General features: G+C 47.5%; 1 protein-coding gene across 7 annotated transcripts in view; it reads right to left on the bottom strand.

Moving 5' to 3' along the window:
• Positions 1-25,173, bottom strand: part of ARHGEF7 (Rho guanine nucleotide exchange factor 7) — a 182,422-nt gene extending 157,249 nt beyond the window's left edge. For 5 of the 7 annotated variants that reach the window (XR_007720821.1, XR_007720822.1, XM_050766594.1 and 2 more), the window contains exon 1: positions 23,872-24,070. Coding sequence is in view for 5 of the 7 variants with exons in the window: in XM_050766594.1 (XP_050622551.1) it covers positions 23,872-24,036 (165 nt within the window). In the remaining 2 variants the exon portion in view is untranslated. Of the gene's footprint in view, positions 1-23,871 lie in introns of all 7 variants that reach the window. The other 2 variants (XM_050766591.1, XM_050766590.1) reach the window with 2 other exon arrangements.
• Positions 25,174-26,440: the final 1,267 nt, after the last annotated feature.

Here is a 26,440-nt window from a genome sequence, read left to right as displayed (position 1 = left end):
TTTAAATGGGCAAAAGATCTGAAAAAAAAAAAAAAAACACCAACAAAGATACACAAAAGGTAAATAAGCACATGAAAAGATGTCCAACATCATGTATTATGAAGGAAATGTAAATTAAAACAAGGAGATGCCGTTGCATACCTATTAGAATAGTCAAAATCCACAAGACTGTCAACACCAAATGCTGGCAAGAATGTGGAGCAATGGAACTCGCATTCATTGCTGGTGGAAATGCAAAATGGTGCAGCCACTAGAAGGCAGTTGGGCAGTCTCCTACAAAGCTAAACGTAGGCTTACCATATGATCCAGCAGTTGTGCTCCTTGGTATTATATTTACCCACGTGGGGCTGAAACGTATGTCCACACAAAAACCTGCACGCATTTGTTTATCGCAACTTTCTTCACCACTGCCAACGCTTGGAAGCAACCAAGATGTACTTCAATCGGTGAATGGAGAAAAAACAGTGGTATATCATACAATGGGATTATTCAGTGATAGAAAGAAATGGGCTATCAATCCATAACAAAAATATGGAGAAACCTTAAATGCATATTGCTAAGTGAAAGAAGCCAATCAGAAATGCTATAGAATGTGTGGTTCTAACTATATGACATTCTGGAAAAGACAAAACTTTTGGAGCTTCCAGGCAGCTGAACACATAGAGGTTGCTGGAGGGGGCACACCCAGGGAGGGCATGGAAGCTGCGCGACCCTTACCCCATAGCTCACACTACATGTCTCTTCATCTGTAGCCTTTGCAATATTCTTATAATAAACCAGTAAATGTAAATTAAAAAAAAAAAAAACATGGAGACAGTAAAAAGATCAACAGTTGCCAGGGGATGAGGCAAGGGAGGTATGACTAGACGGAGTAAAAAGGACTCCAGGGCAGTGAAACTACTCTGCATGTTATTATACAGTGGCTACATGTCATTATACACTTGTCAGAACCCACAGAACATACAACACACAGTGAACCCTAAAGGAAATTGTGAACTTTAGTCAATAATAAAGTATCAGTATCAGCTCATCAATTTAACAGGTGCATCATACTAATGTAGGGTGTTAATGGGGGAAAGTGGGTGGGCTGAAAGGAGTGTACAGCAACTCAGTACTTTTGGCTCAGCTCTTCTGGAAACCTAAAACTGCTCTAAAAAAGAAGATCTAGGCTGGGTGTGGTGGCTCATGCCTAGACCTTATATGTAATTCCAGCATTCTGGGAGGCCAAAGCAGGAGAATCACTTGAAGCCAGGAGTTCAAGATCAGCTGGAGCCACATAGCAAGACCCTGTGTCTACAAAAAACTTAAAAATTAGCTGGGCATGGTGATGTACACTGTAGTCCCAGCTACTCGGGAGGATCACTGGAGCCCAGGAGTTCAAGTCTGCAGTGAGCTGTCATCTGCCACTGCACTCCCTCCTGGGCAACAGAACAAGACCCTGCCTCTACAAAAGCAAAAAAAAAAAAAAAAGTTAATAATAAAAGGCCAAGTCCTTCAAATGGCCAAGCAGGTGCTACGCAATTGCTCCCTTGTTCCCTCCTTGACCTCATCAGCCAGCTACCACCCTCCCCACTCTCATTGGCCTCTGCTGTTCTGGAACTTGCCAGGCAGACTTCTACCCCAGGACCTCGTACTAGCTGTTCCCTCTGCCTGCAATACCATCCTCCCAGATCTTCACCTCACTCCTTTCTTCGCTCCCATTCATCAAGTCTCTGTTCACGTCACTTCTCAGTAACACCTCCCGGACGACCCGACGTAAACCTGCACCACCGCCCTAGGTGCTGGCACTTCCCACCCGCCACCTGCTGTTTTCCTCCATAACACATATCACTGGTAAATGTACTCTCTCACTGATTTCTGTGTGTTGTTTACAGAATCTCTCCCTGCACTATACAATACACACTCCAGCTGCAGCGTATTTGGTCTGTTTGGATGACGGTTGTATCTTAACAGATGGCATATGCAGACAGGCACTTGGTATATTATTTGTGAATCAATGAACCAAGGACCTGTGCCTGTGACACTCTAACAAATCACTTGATTATGGCTACCAAAAGTGAAGTTGAGTGATGCTGACATGGCAAAAAGTAAAATACCAAAAAGTAATATAATTGGTCTAGTGTGAGAATTGGATGTTTAAGACAGGAACTATCCCAAAAACACTTGGAAATATGATCACTGTAGACAAAATGATAGAGATAAATGAAATATTGTCTTGTCTTAGTTTTTACCTTAAAAGCTTCACCCCTCCCTATTGAGACTGATGGCCGCATCCTGTTGCCACCGGCTCTGCCTGCGGCCAGCTGCCCATGGGCTGCCCAGCTCTCTCCCAGGACTGCCCACCTGCAGGCCCACGGCTCAGTTTCCTCTGTGCATGGGCATTGGTTCAGCCAGTGCTGCCCAGAGCAAGCTCTGGTTACAGCTCCTGCCTCCCTATCGCTAAGGAAAATCACAGGCCCCAAACTGGGTTTCCCCCTAAGCAGCTGGCCTGCTCCCGCAGCCCATATCAGGCCCCTGTCCACCACCAGTGCTCCATGCAGGCACCCGCAAGAGCCACGGGTTTCACAGAGTGGCCTTCGTTCTTCTACCAAGGGGGACAAAACAAGCTCTGAAGGCCTCCTGTGATTCTGACAGTTCAGAGATGAGACAGACAGACACACAGACACAGAGAGGGAGAGACGGACAGGTAGGGGATGTCACAGACACGAGAGACAAAAAGGGGAGAAACGGAGTCACAGAGAGACCCAGAGAGAGACAAGGAAGCAGGGAGGGAAGGGAAGAATCCTGCCGTCGCTCCCATGCTGTCTGCTGTCCTGCAGTGTGTACCTCCCTCAGCAGCCCTTGCTTTCTGAGGCCTGTTTTCTCTCTGTTGTCCACACTGAGCCCCTCCCTTGAAGAGTCCTTGATCAAGTTCACTAATCAATCGTCCGCCATCTCTACGGTACCTTTGAACCCATCCAGTGAGTTTTATTTCCATTATTCTATTCAGTTCTATAATTTTCATTTCCTTTTCATAAGTTTTATTTCTTTGCTGAGATGTTCCATTGTTTCATTTGTTTCCAGAGAATCTGTCATGGCTTTTTAAGACCTTTTCATGATGGCTGCTTGGAAATCCTTGTCAGGTGATTCCAGCGCCATTCATGAAAGCAGCCACGGTCACCAAAGGCTTCAGCAAAGCCACCAGCGAATGAACCGTCTAGAAAAGGAGCTTCTGTGCCAGCTGGAGTCAGTTCTCCAGACCCAGCTCTTTCTCTACATGATCCAGTATTGTCTCCTATGGCCAGACTTGGGGGTGGGGTGTTGTCAAAATTGTCATCATTTTCTCCATATTCAGTTTTTACAAATGGACCCTCAGTTGGCCACTGAATTGCAAAGCATATGCCGGACTGAAATTGAGCAATGTGTCTGGTTTTGCCTAAAGGACAGTGTGAGCCGTGCAGGCTGCTTCAGACCTTCAGAGAACAAGGGCATCCCCAATTTAAGGACGGCAAAACCCACCAACCCCTCAAGTCAGAAAGAGGCTACGGCTCAGCTGAACTCCACAACATGAACTGCTTCCTTGATGAGCAGCCGTTCACCCAGCTGTTTTTTTGTTTTTGTTTTTGAGATGGAGTCTCGCTCTGTCATCCAGGCTGAAGGGCAGTGGTGCGATCTCAGCTCACTGCAACCTCCACCTCCTGGGTTCAAGTGATCCTCCCACGTCAGCCTCCCAAGTAGCTGGGATTACAGGCATGAGCCAGCACACCCGGCAAATTTTTTTTTTTTTTTGAGACGGAGTTTCGCTCTTGTTGCCCAGGCTGGAGTGCAATAGTGAGATCTCGGCTCACTGCAATCTCCGCCTCCTGGGTTCAAGTGATTCTCCTGCCTCGGCCTCCCGAGTAGCTGGGATTACAGGCATGAGCCACCATGCCCAGCTAATTTTGTATTTTTAGTAGAGATGGGGTTTCTCCATGTTGGTCAGGCTGGTCTTGAACTCCCGATCTTAAGTGATCCGCCTGCCCCAGCCTCTCAAAGTGCTGGGATTACAGGCATGAGCCACTGTGCCTGGCCCCAGCTGTGTTTTTGAACTGGCAACCCAGACTCTCCCCTGAGGCTGCCCTTAGTTCCCACAACCGGGCCACATGGTTGATTTACTCTTCTTTAAAAGCCTCGCCATTAAAAAGCATCTTTACCTAAAACAGTGTGACTTTGTCTTCTGGTCATTTTTTGTGACTCAATATCTTATTCAGCTATAGTTCTTCCCAACCCTAATTTGAATATTTCACTGATGTCTCCATACATGCCTCAATTTAAGTAACATATTTCATCAAATCTTGTACAAACCTCCTGAGCTTCACCTCTTAATGGAGATTGTTTCTCTTCTGTTGTATGAAAAAAATACATTCTTTTTTATTTTAAAAAGTTATGCACAGAAATAAATGGGATTCCAATTTTTCAGATAAATTCCGAGTCCCCTTCCAACCCAAGCAGGATGTATTTTCTCTCTCTGCCTCCATGTTTAAATACTCCAAAAGCCCACACGGAAGCAGCACTCGGGGTCTGCTCTGTCTTGAACTAAGGAGACACTAGTTAGGAAACTTGTTAAGCATGAGGATGGGGAGGGCACACCAAGGTGAGCAAGCAGCCTGTGCCACCCATGGAAAAAACACCCAGGTGAGCACACCGTGGCCTCCTGTCTGCTTCAAGGGTCATGCACACCATCTGGCTGGTCCAGGTCATGGTGCGGCTGGGCTAATGAGTTCAGTGGGCTGGGTCAGTGATTCTCAGTCGTGGCCCCAGGACCAGCAGCACCAGCACTGCCTGAGAACTTGTTAGAAAAGCAGATTCTCTGCCCCACCCCAGTTCTACGAAATCAGGGACTCTGGGGGTGTCCAGCACTCGATTTCCACAGGTCGTTGGGCATTCTCACATACACCCAAATTTACAAACCATATACCCATCTAGACAAAAGAAAAAAAAAGATGGAAGAACCATCTTCCTTGAAAACAACTTGGAAAGATATGTACTGCCAATTCTGATGTCAGTGACATCGCTAACATTTCCATATGTGATGGACAAAAGTTCGTGTTGAGCAGCTCTGCCACTTTTGGCTATAAAAGGAGGAAAACCAAACCAACCCAGATATTTTCAGCCCATAAGCTGAAACATATGTACATATGTGCACCGCATATACACGTGTGTATCGATGTGTATAGATATGCACGTGTTCATGTATGCTTATGTGTGTGGATGTGTATGTCTGCATATGTGCATATCCATGTGTGTAGGCATATGTGTTTATAGATTATGTGCATATAGAGGTGTGTATATACTGTATGTACATACGTATATATGTGTGCATTATATACATGTGTACATATGCAGGTGTATAAATGTGTACATATGCAGGTGTATAAATGTGTATATATCATGTATATGTGTGTATATATGCATGTCTATGCATGTGTATGTGTGTACATGTGTGTATACATGTGTGTGCATGTGTATATGTGTGCATGTGTACAAATATGTATGCATATACGTGTGTATATACATGTGTATAGACGCATGTGTGTATATGTGTAGATGTGTATACTTATGTGTGTACATATATGTGTGTGTGTATATCATTCTCCCTTCCCTCAATATCCCTACCCCTACTCCCAATAACACTCTGTACCCACCTTCCTCTCAAAAAAAGGATTAAAAAGAAAAAAGTAAGTGGTGAGTTTACTTCTCCCACACATGGAGACAGAACTGAATTGTTCATGTTTTAATGCTTTGAATTAGAAAAATAATTCCCCAGGACATTACTTACATTTACTGCAGTTATTTAGGAACTATATTCCCAGTAAGCACTACTGGATTTGCTTCATCTCCGTCCATTTAGCATGATATGTAACACACTGTGAGCATTTTCTAAAGGGAAAGAAAAAGCAAATCCCAGGAGAGACACAAGCGTATTCATAAAATTCTCAAATAGTCCTCAATTTGCACCTGAACTTTCTAAAACTTATACATTGACATCCCTAAAATGCCTTAATGATATCAAATCTAGACTTTCAGATGTCACCTGCAAAACAGACTCAGCAGAGAGCAGCTGGTTTTGGCAGTGTCCCCATCCTGACCTCAGAAACCATTCACTATCCAATGAATCAAAGGGGAAATATTAAACACCTGACATCAATACATTTATAAGCTGGAGATGAAAGTCTTAGACGTGTTCAGAGTAACAAACAACTGTTCAGGCTAAACGCAACACTTATTGGCCTTAAACCACCAGATGCATCCATCAGGAAGGAAAAGAACACACTTTAAAACGTGGGACAGGAAAGAAAAAATATCAGACATTCTCCCCTAAAGCTGTTGAGAGGGATACAGTTTGCTAGAGCTTCCTTTATCAAGAAGAACACGCGGGCCCTCACTGAAGATCACTTCCTCTTTACCAAACATTCGAGAAAATGAATGAGTGCCCTAATCTCCCGCTCAGTTCCCTGCCAATCGCTACAGGTGCATGCACCCTTCCATGGGTGGGTTTCCACGGGGCCCACCGTCCACCCCCTCACTGAGTCCACCCCTCTCTCATACTCCACAACTCTATTCCAACATTTCCACTACCCTCGGCACCTGCCAGGCTCTCTGCCAGCCCCCTCTTCAGTCCTGGGCATGCCCCCAATTGCTCCAGTATGTGGGCTCTGGGTGCGTGCTGGCCGGTTGTCCTAGAACAGCTAGGAATAGCACCCTCCTTCCCACCCAGCACAGGCCAAAGCTGGCAGACAATCTTCTGAATTGCACTCACCTGACCTCTCAGAAACACACCAGCACCCTCGGCCCCTGACCTCAGGTCACTGCCCATCTCCTGACTAATGGCCTCCAACCACCCTGCCTTAGTATGTCTCTTCAGGCTCATCGGCACTGCCTGGTTATTCATCTCCCCCTTTCCCAAGGCTGGCCCTTGGCCTTCTCACGTTTGCACTTTAACTGCCCTGTAAGAAACCTCACAAGTCCTTCAGCTTCAGTTCATATCTCTGTACTACAAGTCCCACGTGTGTGCTTCAGTCCAGGGGGCCTCTAAGCTCCAACAGCTCCATGCAGATGCCTCCAAGGACACACCCAACCCTGAATCCATTCCTGATCTCCTTGCCCAAACCTAGGTAAGCCTCACCTAGGGCTCCAGCACAGACGACCGCCCCATCTATCCTGTTGTGCAACCAGAAACCCAGGAGTCACTCCAAGCACTGTCCCCCGTCCACCCGCCACCGCGCCCTCCTGGGCTCCCTCGGTGCCATCCCCGTCTCCTGGTCAGCACTGCCTCCACTCCAGCCCTGGCTCCCACAGCTCTCCATGGGCAACTGTGGGAGTTTCATAACCATCTTCACCTCCTCCGTCCTGGGCTCATTTCATCTGTTCTCCACGCTATGGCTAGAGTATTGTTTTCAAAACACAGAACTGATCATATCATTCTCCCCTTAAAAATTTGAAAAGTATCAAAACCTTTACAAACTAATGGCCCACCAGCCCTGTGCTGCCTGGCTCTGCCTGACTCTCCACGTCCCCTCGGTTCCAGCACTACCCATCCAGGCCTTTCTTCGCCACTCCCAACAAAGCAGGCCTCCTCTTGCCCCAGGCCTCAAAGGGCCCCTCTGTCTAGGGGTGCATGCCCCTCCTATTACGACAGCTATGCATCAGTCAGAGGGCAACTCAAATGCCACTTCTTGAGGACAGCCTTCCCCAAACCGCCCTGGGCCCCCATCTGCCAAGGGCCATAGTTTCTTCTGCTGCGTGTTTGGAAATCTGTCTCTTGCCTTCAGAGCATGTAGCTCATGTGTGACACAATCAGTTCGTGTAATTCTCATGTTATTCTCCCCTACTAAATAGTATGCGAGTCTATTTCTGCGAATCATCAAATCTCCAGTTCCTAGCACTATCCTTGGAACATAGTAAAGATTTGATGAGAAAATAAACAAATCAATAAATGAGCTGTCAATAAATCCCTTCCCCTATATAAAACATAATTACACAATTTACCATTGCACATTAAAATTCTATACATTTTCTAAATTCACGATTAGTTCAAAAGTAGGGGACAGCAAATAAAATGAATTAAAGCTCCAATACACTCAACAAAAATGTAATTATGCTCAGGGTAAAGACTGTCATGTGCTGTATTGAGGTATCACTGACATACAACAAACTGCTCATATGTAAACTGTGCACTTTGGTAAGTTTTGACATAGTGCAACCTGATGGAACTGTCACAAGAGGCAAGGTAATGACTCTGCCCCTCACGCAGAGGTCTCCTTGAGCTACTCCACAATCACTTTCTCCTACCCCAGCTATTGTCCCCAAGCGAGCACTGATTTACTTTCTGTCACTAGAAATCTATAAATGGAATCATATATTAAGTACTTTCTTGTCTGGCTTATTTTATTCAGCACAATTTTGAGAATCATCCATGTCATGGAATATTCCTTTTTATTGCCGAGCCATGTTCCATTACAGGAATATGTCACAATCTGTTTATCTACTCATCAACTGTAAAACATCTGCATTATTTCCAGTTTGTGGCTATTAAAAATACAGTTGCTATGAACACTTGTGTGCAAGGCATGGTACGGCCATATCGTTTCCATTTTCTTGGACAGACAGCTCGAAGTAGAATAGCTGAAACATTTGGTAGATGTATGTGTACTCTTTTAAGAAACTGATGAACTGTTTTCTGAAGCAGTGGTACAATTTTACCTTCCCACTGTCCGTGCACGAGACTGCTGGTTTCCTCACATACATGCTAACATTTAGGAGGATCACTCTGTTAGATTTCAGCCGTGATGATAGGTGTGTAGTGGCATCTATCTCCTTGCAGGTTTCACTTCCACTTCCCTAATGACTGATAATGTTGAGCTTCCTTTTGAGTGCTTATTTGCCATCTGTACATATTTTGTGGTGAGATGTCTATTCAAACCATTTGCCCATTTTTAAAATTAGGCTCTCCATTATTAAGTTTTGAGAGTTCTTTATAAATTCTAGCTACAAATCCTTAAACAGACATGTGATTTGCAAATACTTTCTTCCAATATATAGACTGTCTTTTGTTTTTTGTTTTTTTTTTTTTTTTGAGACGGAGTCTAGCTCTGTCACCCAGGCTGGAGTGCAGTGGCGCGATCTCCGCTCACTGCAAGCTCTGCCTCCCGGGTTTACATCATTCTCCTGCCTCAGCCTCCCAAGTAGCTGGGACTACAGGCGCCCGCCACCTCGCCCGGCTAGTTTTTTTTATCTTTTAGTCGAGACGGGGTTTCACTGTGTTAGCCAGTATGGTCTCGATCTCCTGACCTCGTGATCTGCCCGTCTCGGCCTCCCAAAGTGCTGGGATTATAGGCTTGAGCCACCGCGCCCGGCCTAGACTGTCTTTTCAATCTCTTAACAGTGTCTTTCAGGTAACAGAAGTTCTTTTTGTTTTGATTAAGTCCAATTTGTCCACTCTTTCTTGTATGGAATCATTTCTTCTATGGATCATGTTTTTGGTGTCATATATAAGAAATATTTGCCTAGTCCAAAGTCACAAATGTTTTCTCTTATATTTTCTTCTAGGAGCTTTTTTTTAGTTTTAGGCTTTACATATAGATCTATGATTTTTAGTTAATTTTTGTATACTAAGAGGTATAGATCAAAGTTCATCTTTAAAAATGCGGATATCTACTTGCTCCAGTATCATTTATTGAAAAGAGTGTCCTTTGGACAGCCAAGTGTCTTGGCGCCTTTGTTGAAAATCAGTTGCTATGTCTTGAAGGATCTAATTCTAACTCTATTCTGTTCTGTTGATCTATTTCTCTATCTTTATAGCAACGTCCTGCTGACTCCATTACCGTTGCTTTATGAAAACCCTGGAAACCAAGTCCTCCAACTTTCTTCTTCCATTTCAAAGTTGTTTCTAGGCCCTTTGCCTTTCCATAGACACTTTAGAATCATTTATCAATTTCTACCAAAAAAATTCTGGGATTTTGATTGTGATTCTGTGGAATCTATAGATCAATATGAATAGAACAGCTTAATAGCAAGACTTCTGACCCAGAATGCTATGTAGAGCCCCATTTGTTTAGATCTTTAATTTCACTCAGCAACATGTGTTGTACATGTTTTGCTTACCTTTTGTCAGATTTATCCCTAAGCATTTGTCTTTTCTTTCATTTCTTTGCTATTGTAAATGGTATTTCAAATTTCAATTTCTGATCGTTTGTTGCTAACATATAGAAATACAACTGATTTTGTATATTAATCCTTCAACCTTGCTAAACTGACTTACTAGTTTGTTTGTTTGTTTGTTTGTTTGTTTCTTTGAGATACAGTCTCGCTCTGTCACCCGGGCTGGAGTGAAGTGGCGCAGTCTTGGCTCACTGCAACCTCCAACTCCCAGGTTCAGGCGATTCTCCTGCCTCAGCCTCCTGAGTAGCTGGGATTACAAGTGTGAGCCACCACATCCAGCTGACTTACTAGTTCTACTAGCTATTTTGTAGATCCTATTCAATTTTCTACCTAGACAATCATATAGTCTACACATAAAGACAGTTTTACTTCTTCCTTTTCAATCTGGATGGCTTTGGTTTCTTTTTCTTGCTTGATTGTACCAGCTGAGACCACCAGTGTAAGGTTGAACAGAAGCGGTAAGAGTGAACACCCCTGCCTTCTTCTGATCTTAGGGGGAAAGCTTTTCATCTTTCACCATTAAGTCTCACATTGGCTGTAGGTTTTCATGGATGCCCCTTATCATGTTGAGGAAGTTTCCTTCTATTCTTAGGTCACCGGGAGTGTTTATCAAGAGCTTACGTTGGCTTGGATTGGATTGAATGCTTTTTCCGCCATCCATTGAGAAAATCCTCTGGATTTTTCTTTTTTAGTTTGTTAATATCATGAATTGTATTGATTGATTTTTATTTCCTGGGATAAATGCTTCTCGGTTATGATATTTTACCTTTTACATGTAATGCTGAAATTGATTTGCTAAATTTTTTTGAAGGTTTGCATTTGTGTTCATAAGGGTTATTGGCCTATAGTCTTTTCTTATAATGTTTTTGTCAGGTTTTGTTATCAGGATAATGCTTACCACTTAGAATGGGTTGGGAAATACACCCTCATTAATTAATCTTTCTTTCTTTTCTTCCTTGTTTTTTTTTTGTTCCCCCCCCACCCCCCCAGAGACAGATTTTTTTAGTTTTTGCTCACTGCCCCCCCCCCCTCCCCCCCCCACCGCTGAGACAGATTCTGACTCGGTGGCTCAAGCCTGTAATCCCCCAGGCTAGAGTGTAGTGGTGTGATCATGGCTCACTGCAGCCTCAACTTTCCAGGCCTCAGGTGATCAGGAGAATGGCTAAACCCCACCTCAGCCTCCTAAGTAGCTGAGACCACAGGTCTCACAAAAAAAAAAAAAAAAATTTTTTTGTAGTGATGGTGGTCTCACTATGTTGCCCAGGCTGGTCTCAAACTCCTGGCCTCAAGCAATCCTCCCTCCTAACATGTTGGGATTACAGATGTGAGCCACTGCACCTGGCCCAATTTTAATTTTCTAGAAGAGTCTGTGTAAAATTACTATTTTTTTTTCTTAAAAGCTTGGTAGAATTTACCAGTGAAGCTATCTGGCTGGAATTTTCTTTATGAGAAGAATTTTATCTACAAATTTATTTATGTAATAGATGTAGGGTTATTAAGGTTATCAATTTATTCTTTAGTGAGCTTCGTGTCTTCCAAGAAAGTTATCCATTTCATCTAAGTTGCAGAAATTGTTGGCATAACAATGTTTTAATATCTACTTATTATCTTTCGATATCTGTAAGATCCATGGTGATTCCTTACATTGGTAATTTCTGTCTTTTCCCCGTTTTTCCTAATCAGTCTACAAACAGGTTTATCAATTTTATTGATTCTTCTCAAATAACCAGCTTTCAGTTTTGTTTGTTCTTTCTAGTAATTTTCTAACCTCCATTCTGTTCTTTATTATTCTCTTTCTCCTACTACTTAATTTGAGTTTAATTTGCCCTTATTTTTCTAGTTTTTTAAGGTGGAAGCTCCATTACAGGCAACAAAAGATTTAACTAGGTGCAGGGTGAGTGGGTGAGTGGTGTCTTGCTCCCAGAATCTCATTTGAGCAATTCATAAACAGTGTGCTTACCACTCCAGGTTATTTGTTTGAAGAGCCAACCTTGGATAGCTGATGTTGCAATTACTCAGATTCGATCGAGGGAAATGCGCTTGCTCAGAAGTGCCATAAATGAACTTTTATTTTTCTCCATTTGTCATCAATTGATAAAGTCTCAAAGACATTCCATTCTAGTCTCTTATCATGGAGAATTATGGCTTCTATGGCACTTTCTGGAAGTTTAACCTTTGTCACAAGTCACAAGCATTTGACCATATTCTATTTAGTTAAAGCCTATTTTCTCTTTCTTTCTTTCTCTCCCTCCCTCCCTCCCTCCCTCCCTCTCTCTCTCTCTCTCTCTCTTTCTTTCTTTCTTTCCAGAGTCTCACTCAGCCACCCAGGCTGGAGTGCAGTGGTGCGATCTCGGCTCACTGCAACCACCGCCTCCCGGGTTCAAGCGATTCTCCCATCTCAGTCTCCCAAGTAGCTGGGATTACAGGCACCCGCCATCACGCCCGGCTAATTTTTGTATTTTAGTAGAGACGGGGTTTCACCATGTTGACCAGGCTGGACCTGAGCTCCTGACCTCAGGTGACCCACCCACCTCAGCCTCCCAAAGTGCTAAGATTATAGGCATGAGCCACCGCACCCAGCCTTGAAGCCTATTTTCAAAAGAAACAAAAATGCTTAACAAATAGGGACGACTATAATCAGAAAATGTGTTTCCACCAGAAGAATTCTGTCACCAGCGCCAGTGCTTTATGAGATAATGAGACAGACCCAGGTCTGAAGGCACTTTCCTAAGCACCAGAGGAAGCCTCAATGACATTGCTCAAGGTAAACAGAGGCCTGGACCGATTCCACGTGGGCAGGTGAGGCTCTCCCTCCTCCTGAGGAGCCAAACAGACAAAATCAGGACCAGGAATATTCTCTGGGTCTCCCAATTTCCTATCAAAATCACTATAGCATTCTTCCTTAAAGAGAATGACAAAGCCACAATCTTTTGGCATGTGTTCAGAAAGCTTTTTCAGAAAATCTGTATTCCTAACAAAAGACATCTGAGAAATCTGCTAACTACCAATGGGTACTTCAAAGTCCCTTAGGAACTTAAACGACTTTAAGGACAGGCCATTGGTGAAAATCCTGGCATAGGAACTTAGTAGTGAGACACTCAGAATTGAGGGAGAAAAGCCATCACTGGCCATAATATTTACAAATAATCAAAACCGGACCACTCTAAAGGCGTTGCTAAGAGATCACACTGTCAGAACAAGGCTTCACGGAGAGAGACCATGCAAATCCAAACACACTTGGAGCAGTGGATGCCCATTTCAGACAAAAGCAATTTAATATAAACTGGACGAGGCTTACATTTCTTCTATATACACTTTTTGGGATTCTGAATTATATATAGCTTCTATAAAGAAAAGATAGGGACAACCACCAGCCGCTTAAAAAAAAAAAAAAAAAAAAAAAAAAAACTGCTCCAAGTGTAATAATAAAGTTACGCACAAAATACCAAGCAACAGAAAAAAAAGAACATTTCAAATAACCAGCTTTCAGTTTTGTTTTCTCTAGCAATTTTAAAGTACTCAGAAGAAGAGATACAAAACCCAGGGCGTAGGACATGGATATTCATTCATATATTCTCACTCTGTCTCTTTCTCTCATAATGGAAAGATTCCAGGTCCAAAGCAGTAGAGTAAAATGATTTCAGCCTCACTTCTCTTGAAAAAAGAAAATCCCTCCAAAACAGCCAGGAGAACAAGAAACACAAGCATCATCTTCAATAAAACTAGAAGACACCTGGTTGGGCACACTGGCTCACACCTGTAATCCCAGCACTTTGGGAGGCCGAGGGAGGCAGATCACTTGAGGTTAGGCGTTTGAGACCAGCCTGGCCAACATGGTGAAACCCTGTCTCTACTAAAAATACAAAAGTTAGCCGGGCGCGGTGGCGCACACCTGTAGCCTCAGCTACTCCAGAGGCAGAGGCAAGAGAATCACTTGAACCCGGGAGGCGGAGGTTGCAGTGAGCTGAGATTGCGCCATTGGACTCCAGCTTGGGTGACAGAGTGAGATTCTGTCTAAAAAACAATACAAGACAAAACAAAAAAAACTAGAAGACACCTATCCCCAGGCCACCATGACAAAGGCAGGGAGCAGATGGAGGGTGGGCGGGGCTTCCGCAGGGACTAGGAAGGTCCCATTCCAGTAGCCAGTGGCAACTGCACCCTCCCAGGTGGTTGACAAGCCACCTGTCTGAGAGTCAGACACAGGCCTAGGGGCCCCAGTCCCATCACAGCTGGCTACTCCTCTTGCCATCCTTGCAGGGGTACGAGGCTTATTCTCTGGGGAAAAGTGAACCAAAGAGGCCAGAACTTGGGGAGGGCCAGCATGGACAGAAGCCAAGGTGAGGATGGACGCCATTCTGACACGTGGCAGGTGGAGGAGTCTCTGGAGAGATTCACGGCTGCTGGAGAAGAGACCAACAGGTCCAGACTTCTGGGCATCGCCAGGCTGCCTCGTGGCGAGACCTACCTGTCCCTGAGCCCCAGCAGTCACACAGGACTTCCTGGTCATTTTGAGGGCCTCACACTTGAAAGATTATCTGATGTTTGCGTAAAATCTCCAACATGGAAAAAAAATTACACAAGAGGACTCAGAGGAAACAGAAACAGTGACTGCAGGGAAGGAATCACCCTTCAAGGAAACTAATGAATGTTCACAGGAAGAGAGGAATCATCCCAGAAACAGGAAGGGACTGACTGAAAGGGAAGAAACAGAGAGAAACCAGATAACAAGGAAAAAGCACTTTTAGAAATTAAAAAAAAATAGCCAAAGTAGAGTCAAAATAAAAAATGTTAGTAGAAAACTTGGAAGATAAAGTCAAGGAAATGTCTTTAAAAAGGAGAAGAAAGGTACAAGTGGAAAGGTCAGCAAATGAGAGACAACCCAGGAGGCCTGGCAGCCGCAGGGGCAGGGGGCGCGGCCAGGGAGGGGCAGCCCACCAGCCAACAACCGACAGTTACCAGCCGCTCTGGAGCTCCTAATCTGAAAATGGGGGCAATCCTGTCACGACCTCTCTCATAGGGTGGTGAGGAGAGTTAAATCCATTATTATGGGCAAAGTCCTTAGAACAGTGCCTGGCATACAGTATGCACTCAATAGATATTATCTCTGATTAGTCTTAATCAGATTTCTAAAAAATGAGAATAGAGAAAATACTAGAGAGGAAATTATCAAGAAAATAAAGGATATAGAGGGTATTTTCAACAAAGGTACAAGCACTCTTGTGATTGGGGTGGAATGTATTTATGTATGTCGGCATGCCCCCTAGTTAAGAATGGCACGGGTATGTGTGTGTGTGTGTGTGTGATTTGTTATCTATGGCCATGGTAAACCTCAGTGACTGGCTCGAGTCAACCTGGCCCAGGCCTGCTGGTGCAGCGGTGCCTGCTCTGGGCAGGGCAGGCAGCTTGCTGGCCCTGGCTGGGCTCTCTTCAGTGTTTGAGGTTGGCTGGCTGTGGATATAGGTCCGGGATGGCCTAGGCAGGGACAACTGAGTTCTCCTCCATTTGTGTGACCTGCACCCAAGCCCTGGGGTGTCCTCAGGGGTAGACACAGGGCCTGAGAGAGTGCACAAAAGTGCAGGCCTTTCCAAGGCCTGGGCTAGGAACGGACACTGGTCACTTCTGCCACAGTCCATTGGCCAAAACAAGTCATGGCGTAGATTCAAGAAGTAGGAAGAAGGACTCTACCTCTTGATGGAGGCACTACAAGGTCACTTTGCCAGGGGCACGGGAGGGTGGGAGAACTGGGGCCACTTCTGTCATCTACTCCAACCCTTCTCCACTCTGTTTTGTGTCCTGGGAGGCTGACCTCTATACGTAGTATCCCAGGGCTGCCTCCCAGCACAGGCCTTGGAGCCATTCGCTCAGACTACAGTGTGAATGGTCCTCCCAGGACTGTGCAGTACACAGCTTACACAACCACATGCAGGTGCCCTCAGTGAAGCCATCTGCAAAAGGAGGCGTCTGGGCTGGATGACTCTACATTCCTTCATCCTGAGAACTCACAAATGCTTTATACCCAAGATCCTAGCATTTCTCTTCTGACCTGCCTGAGGAGGTGGTGTGGCTGGCATCCATGCGTGTACTTCCATGCGTGTGATGTGGGTCACTAGCATGCACATAATAGGAACCTGGCAAAGCGGCTGATTAAATGAATTCACATACATGTGTTTGAAACACATTGTACACACATTCCATTTCAGTTCCCCTCACCCCCTCGAGACCCCAGCAAACATGACACCATCCTGCCAAAACGGGGTTAAGAACCACCAGTCTGGTTCACCAAACCTCAAAAGTTCAACGCTAAAGTTAGAAATATAAAAACCTCAGGAGATTAATTCTCCTAACCTAACTTGACAGAACTGATAAAGGAGGGAGAAGTCAGAAGCTGTGGACCCAGGGGCAGCCCCAAAGCCCTCTCTCTGCAGACACCGGGTGGCGCGGGCTGGCCCTTACTTCCCATCTGTGCCTCCCGGCCCTGCTGATGCATGAAACTTTATATAAGCGAAACCTGAGTCCACCCGCTCAGCCCTCCGGCTCCCCAGCCAGCAGCTGTGTGCATTCAGCAGCTGTGCCCAGATCTGGCACTGACCAGAGTGCCCTGGAAGCCATATTCAGTGGGCCCACCAACCCAGACAATGGTGGTCTGTCCAGAGTGGGATGCAGAGGCTGCCAGCCCCCGAAAGTTGTAAGAGTCTGCCCTGTTGTGAGAATTAACCAGTGTTCCTGGATGTGGGTGGCTCCAAGGTTCAAATCTTGGTTTAGAGTCTTCTGGACATGATGGGGAAGGTTTTCAGTGTCAATCAATAAAACAGTAACCACTGAGTACCGAGGAATTACTTTGTGACCAGCACATCTACTCATTTACCCTGCTAACGACCTCACTGCCCCCACCAGTGGATATCACTCATCTCATTTTTAGGAGGAAGAAACTAGGTTAGACAAGTGCCGGAAGTCACAGAGCAAATGGCTGCAGGAACAAAGCCAGGTGTGCCTGACTCTGAAGCACACAGAGGACCAGGTCTCCCAGTGTCTTCGGGCAGGGACCAGCGGGTTCGGGGGACGCCAATCCTCCCAGCCCCCGGCGATGCATGTGGGAGAGCTGCGTGCCCAGAGGGATGATGTGCCTCTGCCACCTCCCTCCTGCAGTGAGAGACGTGTGGGCGTCAAGCCCACACAAGACTCCAATCCAAACGGCTAAAATCCACGCTACACAAGAACAAACAGCTCTGCCCCCACCCACCTCACAGCCCCCATCGCCTCCACTTTTTATATTTTAGAGTGATCAGTGGCCTCTAAAGGGAGATTCGTTAGTGTGTACGTAGTACTTGAATTTTAAGAGTGTGTGTGGTGTAGATGCACACGTTGTTTGAAATCTTGGACTAAGTGGAAATCTGGTAAGCCCTACAGAGGGAAGCCCAGGAACTACACTGAGTTACCGGACGGCACAGGAGCACTGAGCTCACTGCAGTGAGTGACCGGACGGCACGGGAGCACTGAGCTCACTACAGTGAGTGACCGGACGGCGCGGGAGCACTGGGCTCACTACAGTGAGTGACCGGACGGCGCGGGAGCACTGGGCTCACTGCAGTGAGTGACCGGACGGCGCGGGAGCACTGGGCTCACTGCAGCGAGTGACCGGACGGCGCGGGAGCACTGGGCTCACTGCAGTGAGTGACCGGACGGCGCGGGAGCACTGGGCTCACTGCAGCGAGTGACCGGACGGCGCGGGAGCACTGGGCTCACTGCAGTGAGTGACCGGACGGCGCGGGAGCACTGGGCTCACTGCAGTGAGTGACCGGACGGCGCGGGAGCACTGGGCTCACTGCAGTGAGTGACCGGACGGCGCGGGAGCACTGGGCTCACTGCAGCGAGTGACCGGACGGCGCGGGAGCACTGGGCTCACTGCAGTGAGTGACCGGACGGCGCGGGAGCACTGGGCTCACTGCAGCGAGTGACCGGACGGCGCGGGAGCACTGGGCTCACTGCAGTGAGTGACCGGACGGCGCAGGAGCACTGGGCTCACTGCAGTGAGTGACCGGACGGCGCAGGAGCACTGGGCTCACGTTCTGCGGCCAGGGAGAAGCACCCAGACAGAGACTTCTGCAGGAGCTTCTGCAGGTGCCCCCAGGGCAAGGGGCCCTGCCCTGGGTACCTTTGGAGTCATGTCCACTGCAGGACAGAGTTGCTTCCAGATGTCCTGAGAAGCGGGACACCGGCAGTGGCTCCAGGCACTCCTGAGGGCTCCCACTCTGCCCCTATGGCTGGTGACCTGAGCCACTCCCTCCAGTCTTCACTTTTGTCCTGCCTGGGTGCTCGGTTACACTGCTGCCTCCGTCTCGTTTCCTGATCGGGTCTGTAAATTTCTGAAGGCAGTGGTTGCCAATCTTCCCCTAAGTTCCGTATAGGTGGCAGCAGCAGTCTTATTTTCCATGGGAAAGGTCACAGCCTTGGGCTGGAATATTCCGCCTCCGGAGTGCAGCCAGATGACCTGGGGCAAAGCTAACTGCCAGACCTCGGGGTCCTCATCTGCAGCATGGGGATCGCAAGGGACAGAGCCTGCAAACGAGAGGAGCATGCTGCCTGCCATGCTGGGCAGACATCTTATTCTCTTTTAAGAAGATGTATAGAAAGGCAGTCAGTGCTTAAAGAAAGCAAGCAAGCAGGCAGATTCTGGAGTGACTTCTATTAATAGAATGAGGGCCGGGTCCTGAGACGGCACCCTTTGGACTCGGCTTGGAGAGTTCACAGAGCAGCTGCCCCTGAGAAAATGGAATGCCACAGGCGCCAGCACTCCTTCCCCAACTCTCTCAACCCCAGACGTGTCTGTGCGTGTGTGCGTGTGTATTTACATGTGTGTGTGTGCGTATTTACATGCGTGTGTCTGTGTGTGCATGTGTATTTACATGCATGGGTCTCTGTGTGCATGTGCATGTGTATTTACATGCATATTTTTGTGTGCATGCTTGTGCAGGCATGCATGTGTGTGTGCATGTGTTCATGTGTGTGTACGGGCATGTGCAAGTGTGCATGTATGCATATGTGTGTGTGCACTCCTGTGTCTGTGTGATGCCAACATAAACACTAGTTTCTAGTCTGGTTCTCAGGAAATCTCTTCAGGCGCTCCTGATTTAAATTGAATTTCAGTTTGTTTGCTTTCTTTTTAGTGAGCCAGCAAATGCAGTTCCAGCTACCTTCTTCCCTAGGCCTGAAACCCAAACCAGAATCACACTGGCTCAAGGTTGAGACAGGACTATAAAGTCACAAGCTTCAAAAGTAAATGTTTATTATTGCAAAAATCACTATTCTGAAACCATATTCAGAGTAGTTTAGTTAGAAGCAACTTGATATAACCAAGCATTCAGTTTGCAGGGTTTAAAGAAGTCTCCTTAAAAACACAGTCTGGAGATATCATATTGTAACTTTTCTCTGTAAGTGATTTAGCCAATCAACAAGTCATTACTACGGGTACAGGTCACGGGCCTGAGTGAGAACCTCACCCTACCACACACGTGATCACTGACCACGTTCTTTTTAGGGCCAAAGGACCTAAGAAAAGGCACATTTCTAGCAGGTGGGCACTTATGCTTCTCCCCACCCCAGCCCCTAACCAACCCCAGAATCCTAAGACTGAGCAGAAAGCGAGTCTCCAGTTCACCTGGAAAAAAGTATTTTCTTTTTCCTACGTGACATCAGATTTGCTGATTTTCTGCCAGCCTGTGGAAAACCACCTAGGGCTGCCAGGTTACAGTTCTTACCCACATGTCAGTGAAGTCTCGGGTCTGACGTGCTCGAATGCTGGTCTTTTTAGCTCCTTGATTCTTTTGCTCCTTCTCGTCCATATCTGACATTAATGACTCTTGACTTCCTACTGCCTCATGCTGTTCTTGTCTTTCCTGTTTTCTGTACTAGAACCCCCAAGACTCTATTATTTAGGTTTTGTAATCTCCCCTAGCACCTGGCATCATGCAATCAGATCAATAGCTAATAAACTGATCTGGTTCAAATGTAGGAACAACCTGTCATGAGCTGAACTGTGCTCCTCCAGCATTCGTATTTTGAAGTCCTAACTCCCAGTATCTCAGGATGGGGCCTTATTCAGAAATGAAGTCAATGCAGATGGAATCGGTTAGGATGAGGCCATCCTGGGGTAGGGTGCCCCTAATGCAATTCCACTGATGTCCTGCTAAAAAGGAGGAATTTGGATACAAAGAAGAAACCACAGCACGGACGTCATGTGAAGATTGGACTTGGGTTGCCACAAGCCAGGAACTACCAGAAGCCTGAGAGTGGCCTGGGACAGACCACTCCTTGGAGCTTTCTGAGGGCACAAGGCCCTGCAGGAACCTTGATCCCAGACTTTGGGCCTCCGGAGCTGAGAGACAAATGCCTCCGCATCCAGCACTAAGACCAGAGGCGGTGTCTGACTTTCAATTACTCTCCACAAACACCTAGCCAGGGTCTCTCGGGAGCACGTCACGTGGATTACACAGGTAGGTTCTCTGTGTTCTGTTCTCCTGGGACACACACAGAAAGAACCAATTCCTTGAGTTTTTCATAGTGAGTTAAGAGACTTCATTTGTTGCATTCACCAGTGAAATTAAAAGAGCATTTCATGATTTCCATGATTTTTATGTATTGTATTCGTCTTATAAAATTTTCCATCCTCTAAAATTCATCTATCTTGATTTCACCTCCTTTGACTAAATACCCTTAGGGATGTTTAAAGTGAATTTGTGAGAAAAGGGCTACCAGGGCTCCCTAGATGCCACGACCCTGAGAGTGTCTGCTACGAGAGGAGTGTGGGAAGCCGAAGGTATGGGCAGCCCAGCCAAATATCCTGGCCCCTCCTGGGGATAACCAAAGCACAGGATCTCCAGATACAGAGAAGGGAAAAATTTTTAATCCCATTTTCCTCTCCCCTACAGCAGAAAACATCTGTCCAGTATAATGAAAAGCGTCTCTTTTCTGAACTGTTCATGTAGTTTATAATTCCATCTTCTCACCGTCTAACCTTCCACCTTGAAAGCAAAGCGGGAACCTGGGTGGAAAGTTTCCTTTAAATGAGCAGAAGAATCTGACACTCTGTGAACGTCCTCTCTGCTCCCTCCACCCTCTTCCTAACTCTGAAACAGAACAAATGAGCGTAATGGAAGAAACACATTAGGACATGGTTTCTTAATAAAAGACATATGGGAAGCCCAAGGCACCCAGCCACGTTTCTTAGTTCTGCCCTCATCCCCAGCCTCATGGCCCATGCCAGGTTGTGAGACTGCAGAGGCGAAGGCTGCAGACCACTTGCCCTCCACTCACTGGCTGTCAGGGCACTCCTGCAGCAGAGGTCAAGTGAAGTCCCTGTCATGTCCACATGAATATTCAGTTAAGTTTCCAAATGCTTCTTTTTAAGGAAAAAACATCCTCAGACTCACATTCCCACATTTCAGTAAAAGTTATTCAGCTTGTGTGCTTCGTGGCATAAATTATCTGGTAAGCATGAAAACACCAAAAACCCAGATAATTGGCTGGGCGTGGTGGCTCACGCCTGTAATCCCAACACCTGGGGAGGCCGAGATGGGACAATCCCTTGAGGCCAGGAGTTCAAGACCAGCCTGGCCAACATACCAAGAACCCATAGAAAGAAAGGAAAGAAAGAAAGGAAAGAAAGGAAAGAAAGGAAGAAAGGAAGAAAAAGAAAGGAAAAAAGAAAGGAAGGAAGGAAGGAAGGAAGGCCGGCCGGCCAGATAACTCTGCCTGGGAAATGGAAAAAGCTCACAAAACTTCTGAAACGCAGGGCTCTCAGAGGCAGAGAATGGCTAATATTTTACTCCAAAAACCTACCTTTGAACTCCAGAGAACCAGTAACTGTGTCTACAATATGCTACCTTGACATTAAACTTTCATTGTGACAGAGTCAGTTTAAAACAAACCAACTAGAGCTCAGGGGGAATGAAAAACAGCTTTGACCTAAGAAATTTCCAAATGACTGTAGTTTTAGAATATGTTGAGTTGTTTCAACTTGGCTTCTGCAAGCTCAACATTTTATTCGTTCTTCTCTTTGTTGTTTTAGAGATGAAATGAATGCTACCATTTTGTAGGAAAATCTTTCTATAATTTAAAAGAAGATGATTATTTAAGTCTGCCAATCAATATTAATGCAGTTAATATGCCAAACAACGTATTCTTTGATGGCGACACGTTTTTATCAACACAGCATAAGACGTTTCTTAAAACTTTGCTCTTAGAGATGGAAGAGAATTTTATTTAAGCCTATTTTGGTGAACTTTGCATGTATTTCAACACTTCTCAACATCTGTCTTTTATTACCAGAGGTACCAGTATCCAAACAGCAAAGTATTTTGAATGCCTTGAAAGTCAGATCCGGCTCCTTAGTCCTCCTGTCTTAAATCGTAATTTCACTGTGACATCAGGTTCATTTCTAAGGAACATTTTTATTTCATGGACAGGCAGGCAGCCATTCACTCTAATATGCAGATTCCGTTTTCATAAAGATGTTCCAAGTAAGAAAAATACCTAAAACTGGAACGCAAGCCAAATTCATATTAAATGTTTTCTGACCTCATTTAAAATGCAGCACCAGAATATGTGCATGTGTATGAATAAGATTAAACATTTTACTTTTTCAAGTCACTTACGTGGCACTTTGTTTATAAGTTGTCTTCCTGTATGGGGGCCAATACACCCCACTTAAAAACTGAAATCCTTCTTCCTAATTATGATACACTTCAGTTTCTACATTTCACACCTTTTAAATAACTGTTGATCTTAACGCTATATCTTGGCCACCCCCACCTCCACCCCACTCCCCGAGAAAACACCCTGAGAATAAGATGTTAGTATTTTGAGCTACAGGGAGACATCGTTTTTAGCAGCTCTCCTGGGTCCTCGGCCCTGCTGGCCGGCTTGTGGGCGATGAAAACAAACTTTAATCACTTCCAGAGATTCGGGTCAGGGTTCACACGCTCCAGCCTGGGAACCACCAGCCGGAAGGGAGAGGCAGTGCCTGCAGGACTAAAGGTTCTGTTCAGAACCAGGGAGGGACCTGAGAAGGAAATCTAGAATTTCAAACAAGCCTTGAAGAGTGCCAGGGCTTAGACCCTGTGTCCGCCGTCCTCTCGGCTCGGATAGGTGGGGAATTTTCTCGAGGGGGAAAGTAGTAGATCATTTCAGAGCGCAGCCCTCAGCTACAGATGCGTGCATCTTAAAAAACACAGAGCAACCGGTCAATTAACCCGGGAGGCGAAACTCACGCAACGCCGCCGGCAAGAACTGTCCACACAAAGCCAGCGGAGGGAGCCGCACGGCGTCGGAACGCGGCTTCCGATCAGGCTGCTGCCAAGAAGCGGGGCCGGCCCCCCACGCGGAGGGGCAACTTAGCGTTCGGGCGGCGCAGCAGCCCCGTCTCCTCGCCGCGGGGCACTCTCCTTCCCGGGGACCCCCCGCCCGCGCCGCCCCTCCCCCCGACCCCCTCCTCGGTCCCCTCCCCCTGCCCCGCACACAATGGCGCCCCCCGAGCTCCCGCCACGGTCCTGGCGCCGGCCGTACCGCCGCTCCGCGTACAAAGGAGGGCGCACGGGTTCCCCGAGCGCGGCCGGCCCCAGGTGCTCCGCGCGCATCCCGGGCCGCAGCGGGCCGGACCGGGGGGCGCGGGCGGGGGCGCGGGCCGGGACTTACTTTCTCGATGGTCCCGGGGAGCAGGCGCTCCAGCAGCCTGCAGAGGACCACCCCATCCTTCAGCGACGCCTGCAGAAAGCCCTCCGGGTCCGAGATGGTTTTTTTGGGCGACTCCAGCACCCCCAGGGTGATGAGCCACGTAACGGTCTGCTCCGCGGAATTCATCGCTGCGGCCCGGGAGGCAGGCGGGGAGGGGCGCGCGCTTTCACCTCGGAGCGGCGGCCCGGCCCGCGGCCCCCACCGCCCCCGCCGCCGCCGCCTCCTCGCCCATGGAGCGGCCGGCGCCGGCGATTGGCTCGGCGCGGCCCAGCAGGTCCGGCCCGGCCCGCTCCTCCGTGCGCCCCGGCCCGCTGTCAGGCGCTTTCTCAGGAGCGGCTCGGGAACCTGCGGGCGCCCGCCGCCGCCCCCGCCGCCGCCCCCCGGCCTCGGCCGCCGTCGCCCAATGACATCACCGCCAGGAGAAGAAAGACGCGGCCGTCCGCCCGGCCCGCGCCCGGCCCGCGCCGCCCCGCGCCCTGCGCAGCCTCCGCTCCAGGCCGTGCGCGGGGCGGCGGCGGCGGCGGGGAGCGGGCGGGGAAGGGAAAGGGGAGCGGGGAGCGGGGAGCGGGTGGGGAGGGAGCCGGGGGTACCCGGGGTGGGGGGCGGGCGCGCACCTGCGCTCACCTGCCCCGGGCCCGCCGCGCGCCCCGCGCCCCTGGCCCGGACGCCGGGAACCCTTTGTTTATGTTTTGAATTCGTGAGCGTTGAAATGATGAAGTACTTCCCAGAATGCTCTTTTTATTTTTGCCGGTTTTATTTCAAGGTGGCGGGGAGAGGCTGAGAACCAGACATTTGTTTCCCTTTGCTACCTTGCAAGCCGGTCATTACGGAACACAAATGATGGTTCCATCTGCAGCCAGATGGGTCTGAATCGGAAGGAACCGACTCTCCCGAGCGCGGCGCCGACCTCCCCGGGCCGGGCAGGGGCCTGCGTGACTCCGCTCTAGACGGGCCGTGACGCTTCAGACCCCACCGGGGGAAGGTCAAGGAAACCGCGCGGCCTGAAGTGGGGCTCTGCGGAGGGCCGGGCCGGGCGCCGGGCTGCGTCTCTGGGACGCCGAAGATCTGGGCTGTGAACGCGCCACGCCGAACCTGGAGAGCCCAGACGGCAAGTGTCGCGTCATGCGCGAGCTTCCTCGAACAACTGATGACACGTACACATTGACATGCGAGGAAGAAATGGAGCCGCTTCTTAAAAGGACGCGGGCCTGCACTCGCTCCATCTACTGTCCCTGGGCGCTCCCCCAGTTTGCTCGCTGTGACCCGCGGGCAGTTTAACAAGCAAAGCGCTTACTCTGTGCCAGGCACATACATTAATCCATTCAATGACAAAGGCTAGAAAGCATATAAAGCTTCCAAAAATAATCAGAGGCTTAAGTCGTCTCCCTCTGCCTTCTGCCGGTGGATTTCTCTTGCAATCACTAATTGCTTTTATTTCTAGCCTGAGTTAAGTAGTTAAAATTTTCTTTGCAAATACGCAAAATATTCAAATGCCAGTTTGAATTCTGGATTACGAGGACAATGTGCTCGGTGATAACAGCGACTGGTTAGGAACCCTCACAAAGTGCTGTCTACTGCCTCGCCTCCCACCATGGTCCCCTTTTACTGATCAGATGCCGAACAAGTGGCAGAGATGAGACCCAAAGCTGGGCTCCTACCAGGAAAGGCATACCTAACCCGTTTCCTGCTGCTGCCTTACAAGCTTTCTAGGAAACAGGAGGGCAATTAACAGCTACATCAAGGCTTGTACCCAGTGTCTTCATGGAAGGAAAGATGTCAACCCGGGGGGTGGTTGTCCACCGAGACTCCTGTTCACTTTCCTTACTGCTGAATTAGAGAGATAATTTAATGCAGTCCTTACCATTTCGAATCCTACTAAATTCGTTCTGGTACTTATAAGCTGGTAGACTTGAGTAAGATTCAAATAGACTCAATTAAAAGAAAGCCAATTCTAGGGAGTGGCCTTAGGAGACCAGTGGAGCAGAGATCCAATTCTTGTCAGACTGGAGACCCACAGTCCAGCTATTACAACTCCTCTTTCCTTGGTGGGGAGAAGCCCAGACTTTTAAACACTTTATGGTTACTAGTTGCGTTCTTTTATGTTGGGTATATATTAATTTCAGAAAAAGGGTTTATTTGGAAGGGATTTTAGAAAGTAACATTGCTCAAAGCTAGATACTTTTAGGTGCTTAATTGAGTTGTTTTAGTATCCAAAGTGGGCATTTTGGTTAAACCTTCCTTACCACTTTTCCAAGTTCCTATTACAGAGGCCACGCGGAGTGCAACCTGGTGCCCATCACTTTTGGGCTATTGGGTTAACTCCAGTTAAGACTATTGTCTAAGGAGAAGTTTAGCCCTTTCTGTGGCTCTGCTCTGGCCTTGCCTTAAGAGTGGAGAACGGCTTTCCACGCAAGCCTGTGTCTTCGCGTCCCTCCTTTCTAACGAGAGGATGTCAGCCTGGCTGCTTGCTAGTGCCTGGTAGCCACCTTCCACATCACTGTTAGGAGTTCACCCACAAACCCAACTGCAA

This window comes from Macaca thibetana, chromosome 17 (genome assembly GCF_024542745.1).
Source record: "Macaca thibetana thibetana isolate TM-01 chromosome 17, ASM2454274v1, whole genome shotgun sequence".
In the NCBI taxonomy this organism is placed as follows: Eukaryota; Metazoa; Chordata; class Mammalia; order Primates; family Cercopithecidae; genus Macaca; species Macaca thibetana.
The sequence above is the reverse complement of the archived record's forward strand: the minus strand, read 5'-3'. Positions and strand labels throughout refer to the sequence as shown.